Source organism: Entelurus aequoreus, linkage group LG17 (genome assembly GCF_033978785.1).
Source record: "Entelurus aequoreus isolate RoL-2023_Sb linkage group LG17, RoL_Eaeq_v1.1, whole genome shotgun sequence".
Taxonomy (NCBI): Eukaryota; Metazoa; Chordata; class Actinopteri; order Syngnathiformes; family Syngnathidae; genus Entelurus; species Entelurus aequoreus.
The window spans coordinates 7843149-7853148 of record NC_084747.1 but is presented as its reverse complement, the minus strand read 5'-3'; the positions used below and the strand labels follow the sequence as shown (position 1 = coordinate 7853148).

At 42.6% G+C, this 10000-nt stretch overlaps 3 protein-coding genes across 3 annotated transcripts in view; all 3 read left to right on the top strand.

Annotated features, from left to right (window-relative positions):
- Positions 1–1990, top strand: part of LOC133632259 (zinc finger protein OZF-like) — an 8369-nt gene extending 6379 nt beyond the window's left edge. The window contains exon 2 of the mRNA XM_062024601.1: positions 1–1990. This exon is cut by the window's left edge and continues 1274 nt beyond it. The gene's annotated coding sequence lies outside the window, so the exon portion shown is untranslated.
- LOC133632085 (zinc finger protein 569-like) overlaps positions 1–10000 on the top strand; it is a 116674-nt gene that overhangs the window by 52965 nt on the left and 53709 nt on the right. The gene's annotated exons all lie outside the window — the stretch shown is intronic.
- LOC133632292 (oocyte zinc finger protein XlCOF7.1-like) lies at positions 3937–8381 on the top strand. The gene is made up of 2 exons (XM_062024646.1): positions 3937–4206; positions 7442–8381. The coding sequence occupies exons 1-2, from the start codon at positions 4092–4094 to the stop codon at positions 8107–8109; spliced, it is 783 nt and encodes a 260-aa protein (XP_061880630.1). The 5' UTR covers positions 3937–4091; the 3' UTR covers positions 8110–8381.

Genomic DNA, 10000 nt, shown 5'->3' with positions numbered 1-10000 from the left:
GCACACAGGAGAAAGACCATTTTTATTGTTCAGTTTGTAGTAAAAGCTTTACTCATCAATGCCATGAAAGTGCACGCAAGAAAAAAACTGTTCAGTTTGTGTCAAAAGATTCTTTTTTTTTTTGACCAAACACTTGATAACACACACATGAGAAAACATGTTTTATTGTTCAGTTGTTGATTAAGTCCCCCTCCCCCAGAGCACACACAAGAGAAAGACCATTTAATTGTTCAGTGTGCTGTAAAAGCTTTTCTAACAGGAACTCTTTGACCTGACACAAAAAGAAAAACCTTTCATCTGTTCAGTTTGTGTATAAAGCTCGACTCAAAGGAGACATTTGTATGGTCACCTGAGAACATATTAAAGAAAAAAAAACATCTAGTTGTTCTGCTGGCTGTAAAAAATATACTGAAAGTAAAAATGTCTTATCAGATGAGAACACTCAGGAGCAAAAACATTTAGTTCCCCAATTTATAGCCAAAGTTTTTCTAATGATATGCGCGAGAATGTAAAGCGCTTTGGGTATCATTCCAGGTATAGTAATTCACTACATAAATATTGAACATTTACCAAAATTTGACTCGACACATAATGAAACACTCTCGAGAAAAGCCTTTCAGTTGTTTGGTTTGCAGTCAGACATAGCAGATGAAATGCAACATGAGAGAAACACACCGAGGAAAACACGTTCAGTTACTCAGCTTGTTGGAAAATCAGCAGACGGATCTAGTCCGACACATGAGAACACACACGGAGAAAACTTTATTTGCTCAGTTTGTGGTAAAACATTTCAGCAGAGACTAGTTTCTGATCCTCTTTTGTTTCAAAGTTGAACAAATGAAACTGGAATGATGTATCATATTTAAACAGTTTACTTGTCCGAAGTCAACTTCTACCGACCAAAGTAGTCGTCGGCTCTCACAAAGTCTGCCTTGATGAGTGGCAGCAAACACAGAACCCTCGCTCCACGTTATTGTTGTTGATTGGAAGTAGCATGAAGCTGCTATGCGCTCTGTCAAATCAATGTATGTCAGGTTCAAACACTTATGACATTTATTAAACAGACAAGAAGCAAGGAATCACGCGGAGACAGAGTTCAATTTAGAGACGTTTGGGGCTGCACATTCAGTTACAATCTCCTGTCTCTGCTTTGTCTGCGTCACGATACTCGATGTTCTGGACACAACAAACACTGATAAGAGACGACTGCAATCCAAGATTGCAAATTGTTGATCGTATTTGGTTTACAATGTTTTACTTAAATTTTATGGTTTTCGTTTGGCAGCCGTTGCTGCCAGTAGATTACCGTTTTTTTTTACATAATTTTTTTTTACAGTGTATCCACTAGGCCACCTACTCAGTGGCCTAGTGGTTAGAGTGTCCGCCCTGAGATGGGTAGGTTGTGAGTTCAAACCCCGGCCGAGTCATACCAAAGACTATAAAAAATGGGAGCCATTACCTCCCTGCTTGGCACTCAGCATCAAGGGTTGGAATTGGGGGTTGAATCACCAAAAATTATTCCCGGGCGCGGCCACCGCTGCTGCCCACTACTCCCCTCACCTCCCAGGGGGTGAACAAGGGGATGGGTCAAATGCAGAGGACACATTTCACCACACCTAGTGTGTGTGTGACAATCATTGGTACTTTAACTTTATTTTTGCCCTTAAAGACATCCTGTGTCCAGGGACATATTTCCTGAGTTGGTAAACGACAACAAAAACCACAAAGAACAGTTGATAATAATACAAAAAAATATCAATCTAACCTAATTAAGTCGGGGTACACACTGGAGGAGTCGCCACCTCATCGCCATTCTAAAGGAAGTGAAACCGGAGGATTTTTATTCAACTGTTTACTTTAGCAAAGAGGAGACCAGAGTTGTTACTAGTTTGTGAAGAAGTATTTTCCTTTGTTTTACACCAAGTCTGCTTGACACGCTTCACTTTTCTTTTTAGATCTTGAACTTGGAGAAGAAAACATTTGACCTGAATTATTGTCATATTTTATGTTATGTTTTTGTCTTTGGTATTAAAGGTGATGGTGATCAGCCGTGACATGCTGCTTCCTTCTTTCCGACGTTTGTGTTGTGTTTGTTTCTTATTCTTCTGCTCCAGCTATTATTACTAAGAATCTGTTTTTTCCCACCCAGTTGTCTCCCTGACATCTTGCAAGTTTTCTTATGGTCATTTGTGTTATTGCCTTCGCTGTAAAAAAAGAAAAAAAAAAAAAAAGCTGGATTTTACAGCATTTAACGGTATTTTTTCCACAATAAAATATTGTAATCAACAAATGACTTTAAAAGTTCCAATACGCCTATATTTCACAGTAATTAACTGTTATTTCACAGTAAAATACTGTACTCATAGTCTTCTGTAATATTACAACAAATTACTAGAGATGTCCGATAATGGCTTTTTTGCCGATATCCGATATTGTCCAACTCTTAATTACCGATTCCGATATCAACCGATACCGATATATACAGTCGTGGAATGAACACATTATTATGCCTAATTTTGTTGTGATGCCCCGCTAGATGCATTAAAAAATGTAACAAGGTTTTCCAAAATAAATCAACTCAACTTATGGAAAAAAAATGGCAACATGGCACTGCCATATTTGTTATTGAAGTCACAAAGTGCAGTATTTTTTTGCGGTTGGGGGGGTATATATTGTAGAGTCCCGGAAGAGTTAGTGCTGCAAGGGGTTCTGGGTATTTGTTCTGATGTGTTTATGTTGTGTTACGGTGCGGATGTTCTCCCGAAATGTGTTTGTCATTCTTGTTTGGTGTGGGTTCACAGTGTGGCGCATATTTGTAATAGTGTTAAAGTTGTTTATACGGCCACCCTCAGTGTGACCTGTATGGCTGTTGACCAAGTATGCCTTGCATTCACTTGTTTGTGTGAAAAGCCGTAGATATTATGTGACTGGGCCGGCACGCAAAGGCAGTGCCTTTAAGGTTTATTGGCGCTCTGTACTTCTCCCTACGTCCGTGTACACAGCGGCGTTTTAAAAAGTCATACATTTTACTTTTTGAAACCGATACCGATAATTCCCGATATTACATTTTAAAGCATTTATCGGCCGATAATATCGTCAGTCCGATATTATCGGACATCTCTACAAATTACTCTAAATTTAAACTGATTTGTCTCTTTTGATGTTCCCCACTATTGTACAGTAGGAGGCAGTATTCTGTTAAAACTAGAAGAATTAACCATCAAAATCACAATTATGGAGTTACAGCGTATAGTTGTGCCTTTATTGTCATTACCTGTACAAATCACAGCTGTGCTGTTACAGGAAATTACTGCAAATGTATTTACTGTTAATGTTTCTGTGAAAGTAATTATGTTAATCTACCATTACATTTTATTACAATGCATCTGTGGACCAGACGGTTTCAAAATTTAGTATGTATATGTACAAATGAATCTAAAAAAACAAAACAGGTATATTGAACTACTCCATAAAACCAGTAGATGGCGACAAACGCACGTTAACACGCTTCCCATTTCAAGTACACTAGCAGTGCAGCGGTTATTAATAAAGTCACAAAAACAATCTCTTTTATGCACACAATGCACTTAAAAGTTAGGCGATATTTCAACTAAACAACTTATTTACTTACAGCCATTGCTTTCTAAAGTTTATGAAGGTTAAAAAAGACACGACGACTATGTTCAGAGGCACTCTACCAGACTGCAGGATTCCTTTCCCATCATGCATTGCAACTTCCACAAACACTGTCACAATAAAACACGCACGTGTTGTCAAATTGTCTAATTCAAATAAAAAAACATGCTGGGCAGAACAAACATAAAGAAAAAAAACAGTTATCAACAGAAAGAAAAGAAGAGTTGGGACGGAAGTTGTTGGCTTTTGGCGCATGCGCAAACACATGGAGCAGCTCAAAGACTTCCGTGGCGACCAAGATGGCGGACTAAACGGCTGTGGCTTACAGGAAAAGTTTAAAATTGACGCAAATATGGATTCTCAAACATTCATTTTTTTGTAATGCCCACGAAACAAAAGTTGAGGTTGGAGCGACGGAGTGTTATGTGAAGTGAAGATTGAAGACGTGATAGAAGATGGACGACTACTGCTATGCTAAGATGGCGACGTCCGCTAAAAGAGAACATGAAAGAGAATCAGCGCCACCAACTTCCAGCAAATCACCAACGGAGATAAAGACGAAAGATGAAGGTGAGTGACTTGAAGTTTCCAACCATGTCATTTTAGAGGCTATCATAAGTCCTGAAAAGAGCGTTGATGAGAAATCAGCCAGGTACTCAAAGCGCTTTGACACTATTTCCACATTCACACACTGATGACTGGAGCTGCCATGCAAGGCGCTAACCACCACCCATCAGGAGCAAGGGTGAAGTGTCTTGCTCAAGGACACAACGGATCGTGACGAGGTTGGTAGAAGGTGGGGATTGAACCAGGAACCCTCAGGTTGCTGGCACGGCCACTCTCCCAACCCTTTTTTCTCCAGGGTGGCACAGGGATACCACATATTTATGAATAAAACTGTCAGTCTGTAGCTTCATTATAGAATCAATCAATCAATCAATCAATGTTTATTTATATAGCCCTAAATCACAAGTGTCTCAAAGGGCTGCACAAGCCACAACTACATCCTCGGTACAGAGCCCACATAAGGGCAAGGAAAAACTCACCCCAGTGGGACGTCGATGTGAATGACTATGAGAAACCTTGGAAAGGACCGCATATGTGGGTAACCCCCCCCCCCCCCCCCCTCTAGGGGGGACCAAAAGCAATGGATGTCGAGTGGGTCTGACATAATATTGTGAACGTCCAGTCCATAGTGGATCTAACATAATAGTGAGAGTCCAGTCCATAGTGGATCTAACATAATAGTGAGAGTCCAGTCCATAGTGGATCTAACATAATAGTGAGAGTCCAGTCCATAGTGGATCTAACATAATAGTGAGAGTCCAGTCCATAGTGGATCTAACATAATAGTGAGAGTCCAGTCCATAGTGGATCTAACATAATAGTGAGAGTCCAGTCCATAGTGGATCTAACATAATAGTGAAAGTCCAGTCCATAGTGGATCTAACATAATAGTGAGAGTCCAGTCCATAGTGGATCTAACATAATATTGTGAAAGTCCAGCCCATAGTGGATCTAACATAATAGTGAGAGTCCAGTCCATAGTGGATCTAACATAATAGTGAGAGTCCAGTCCATAGTGGATCTAACATAATAGTGAGTGTCCAGTCCATAGTGGATCCAACATAATAGTGAGAGTCCAGTCCATAGTGGATCTAACATATCAGCGAAAGTCCAGTCCATAGTGGATCCAACATAATAGTGAGAGTCCAGTCCATAGTGGATCTAACATAATATTGTGAAAGTCCAGTCCATAGTGCATCTAACATAATAGTGAAAGTCCAGTCCATAGTGGATCTAACATAATAGTGTGAGAGTCCAGTCCATAGTGGATCTAACATAATAGTGAGAGTCCAGTCCATAGTGGATCTAACATAATAGTGTGAGTCCAGTCCATAGTGGATCTAACATAATAGTGAGAGTCCAGTCCATAGTGGATCTAACATAATAGTGAGAGTCCAGTCCATAGTGGATCTAACATAATAGTGTGAGTCCAGTCCATAGTGGGGCCAGCAGGAGACCATCCCGAGCGGAGACGGGTCAGCAGCACAGAGATGTCCCCAACCGATGCACAGGCGAGCGGTCCACCCTGGGTCCCGAATCTGGACAGCCAGCACTTCATCCATGGCTACCGGACCTGCCCCCCTCTCCCTTGTGGAGGGGGGCAGAGGAGAAAAGAAAAGAAACGGCAGATCAACTGGTCTAAAAGGGGGGTCTATTTAAAGGCTAGAGTATACAAATGAGTTTTAAGATGGCACTTAAATGCTTCTACTGAGGTAACATCTCTAACTGTTACCGGGAGGGCATTCCATAGTACTGGAGCCCCAATAGAAAACACTCTATAGCCCGCTGACTTTTTTTGGGCTCTGGGAATCACTAATAAGCCGGAGTTCTTTAAAGGCAGACTTGCCGGGACATATGGTACAATACAGTCAGCAAGATAGGATGGAGCTAGACCGTGTAGTATTTTATACGTAAGTAGTAAATATATAGAAGCTTGCTGAGTATTCTTGTAAGACAATTGCTGACATTTAGGGATGTCCGATAATATCCGACTGCCAATATTATTGGCTGATAAATACTTTAAAATGTAATATCGGAAATTATCGGTTTCAAAAAGTAAAATTGATGACTTTTTAAAACGCCGCTGTGTACACGGACGTAGGGAGAAGTACAGAACGCCAATAAACCTTAAAGGCACTGCCTTTGTGTGCCGGCCCTCACATAATATCTACGGCTTGTCACACACACAAGTGAATGCAAGGCATACTTGGTCAACAGCCATACAGGTCACACTGAGGGTGGCCGTATAAACAACTTTAACACTGTTACAAATATGCGCCACACTGTGAACCCACACCAAACAAGAATGACAAACACATTTCGGGAGAACATCCGCACCGTAACACAACATAAACACAACAGAACAAATACCCAGAACCCCTTGCAGCACTAACTCTTCCGGGACTCTACAATATACACCCCCCCGCTACTCCCTAGCCCCCCCCCCCCCACCACCTCAACCCCGCCCACCTCAACCTCCTCGCGCTCTCTCAGGAAGAGCATGTCCCAAATTCCAAGCTGCTGTTTTGAGGCATGTTAAAAAAATAATGCACTTTGTGACTTCAATAATAAATATGGCAGTGCCATGTTGGCATTTTTTTCCATAACTTGAGTTGATTTATTTTGGAAAACCTTGTTACATTGTTTAATGCATCCAGCGGGGCATCACAACAAAATTAGGCATAATAATGTGTTCATTCCACGACTGTATATATCGGTATTGGTTTATATCGGTATCGGTAATTAAGAGTTGGACAATATCCGAATATCGGATATCGGCAAAAAAGCCGTTATCGGACAACTCTACTGACATTACATACTAATGGCGCTGCTTAGAATCGAACCCACGGTCATGCGGCCTAAAAGACAAGCATGTGAACAGGAGAGGGGCCAGGATGGCGGCTGTGGTTCAGAGAGCCCCCTGATGTAAGTCTCCAGTCCAGTCCAGTGGGGCTTGGTGTAAATATACAACATATATTCACAGAATATGTAAAAAGGAAAACCTTCGAGATTAGTGGGGGCCACACGCCAACATCAACAGACAGAGAACTAGAGGTAAAGAAGATTAGCTAAGCCATGTAAACATTGATCCATCATTCTGGCAAGGCACTAAATGAATGGCATGAAACACTACACACACATACAGTACATAGAAGGAAGTGTGTAGAAAGTTCAAGGAGAAACATCTCATGGATCATGTCTGACCTAAAGTGTGTTTTTGTTGTTTTGTGTCCCGCAGATGTCCAGCAGCTGATTGGTCATCCAGAAGAACTTCCTCTGTCAGGGGGGAGCTCTATTTTTAAGCACGAGGTTTCTCAGCCCCCCCACTTTAAAAAGGAAAAGAAGGAACTCTGGATCACTCAGGAGGGAGACTGTCTTCTGGGGTCAAAAGAAGCTGATCTCACCAAGTTGCCACTGACTGTTGTCTCTGTGAAGACTAAAGATGATGAAGAAAAACCACAACTCTTAGCTCCACTATCAGATAGTGAGGCTGAAGACGAGGTTGAAGTAACTTTGAGCAGCGATACAGACTGTGAAGGTGATATGAGGACTCACACGGACAACAAACACTCTGAATGCTCTACAAAGAAGACAGCTAATAAACGTTTAAGCTGCTCAGTTTGTGCGAAACTCTTTACGCACATGGGCAATTTTACAAACCACACGAGAACACACACAGGAGAAAAAACTTTTAATTGTTCAGTTTGTGCGAAAATCTTTACGCACAAGGGCAATTTTACAAACCACATGAGAACACACACAGGAGAAAAACCTTTTAATTGTTCAGCTTGTGGTAAAAACTTCACTCAGAGTGCCCATTTGATGGAACATGCGAGAACACACACGGGAGAAAAAAATTTTGTTGTTCAGTTTGTGGCAAAAGATGCAATAACAAAAGCCACTTGACCGAACACATGGAAACACACACAGGCGAAAAACCATTTCATTGTTCAGATTGTGGTAAAAGCTTCACTAAAAAGTGCAATTTGACTCAACACAAGAAGGCACACGAGAGAAAAACCATTTAATTGCCCAGATTGCGGTAAAAGCTTTTGTTCCAGAACAGGTTGGACTCTACACACAATGAAACACATGTGAAGTTGTTCAGTTTGCATTAAATATTGCTTCATGATGACACAAAAGAAAACATACAGAAGTAAAACCAGTCATCTGTTAAGTTTGCGGCGAAGCTGTACTCAAATGGGTATTTTGGGTTTATGAAAATATACAGTGGATTTAAAAACATTTTGGTTTATGCTGTTTTTGTTTTGTTTTGGGGTTTTTTTATCCAAATTTTGACTCAACAACTGATGACACAAACTGGTGTAAAACAATTGTTTTTAGTTGTTATGTAGATGCTCTCTGGAATTGCTGACATCCCAGACATTCCATATGGTTATTGTTTATTTACTTCCAGCAGTGCAGATGTGAATTTGATTGTGGATTTGGAGAAGGCGTATGACCGGAGATCTTGTGGGAGGTGCTGAGGGAGTACGGAGTGAGGGGAACCCTGCTGAGGGCCATCCAATCTCTGTACAACCAAAGCGAGAGTTGTGTCCGGGTGCTTGGATGTAAGTCGGATCCGTTTCCAGTGGGGGTTGGTCTCCGCCAGGGCTGCGCTCTGTCACCTATCCTGTTTGTGATTTTCATGGACAGGATTTCTAGGCGGAGTCGTGGCCATGGCGGAGAGGGTATACGCCTCGGGGGGCTAGGGGTTGCGTCACTGCTGTTTGCAGACAATGTGGTCCTGATGGCACCTTCGGTTCGTGACCTTCGGCTCTCACTGGATCGGTTCGCAGCCGAGTGTTCAGCGGCTGGAATGAGGATCAGCATCTCCAAATCTGAGGCCATGGTTCTCAGCAGGAAACCGATGGTTTGTACAGTCCGGGTAGGGGACGAGACTCTGTCCCAGGTGGAGGAGTTTAAGTATCTCGGGGTCTTGTTCACGAGTGAGGGAAAGATGGAGAAGGAAATCAGCCGGAGAATCGGAGCAGCTGGGGCAGTATTGCAGTCTCTCTGCCGCACTGTTGTGACGAAACGAGAGCTGAGCCAGAAGGCAAAGCTCTCGGTCTACCGAGCTATCTACATTCCTACTCTCACCTATGGTCATGAAGTGTGGGTAATGACCGAAAGAATAAGATCGCGGATACAAGCGGCCGAAATGAGTTTCCTCAGAAGGGTGGCTGGCATCTCCCTTAGAGATAGGGTGAGAAGTTCAGTCACCCGAGAGAGACTCGGAGTAGAGCCGCTGCTCCTTCGCTTGGAAAGGAACCAGCTTAGGTGGTTCGGACAGCTCGTGCGGATGCCTCACGAGCGTCTCCCTAGGGAGGTCCTCGTTGCACGTCCCACTGGGAGGAGACCCCGCGGCAGGCCAAGGACCAGATGGGGGGATTATATCTCCTCTCTGGCCTGGGAACGCTTCGGGATTCCCCAGGAGGAAGTCGCAAATGTTGCTCTGGAGAGGGAAGTCTGGGGGTCTCTGCTGGAGCTGTTGTCCCCGCGACCCGATTCCGGATAAGCGGTTGAAGATGGATGGATGGAGTGCAGATGTGAGCATATCTTAAAGGCCTACTGAAAGCCACTACTACCGACCGCGCAGTCTGATAGTTTATATATCAATGATGAAATCTTAACATTGCAACACATGCCAATAAAGCCGGGTTAACTTATAAAGTGACATTTTAAAATTCCCGGGAAATATCCGGCTGAAACATCGCGGTATGATGACGTATGCGCATGACGAAGTCCGAGTAACGGAAGTTATGGTACCCCGTAGAATCCTATACAAAAAGCTCTG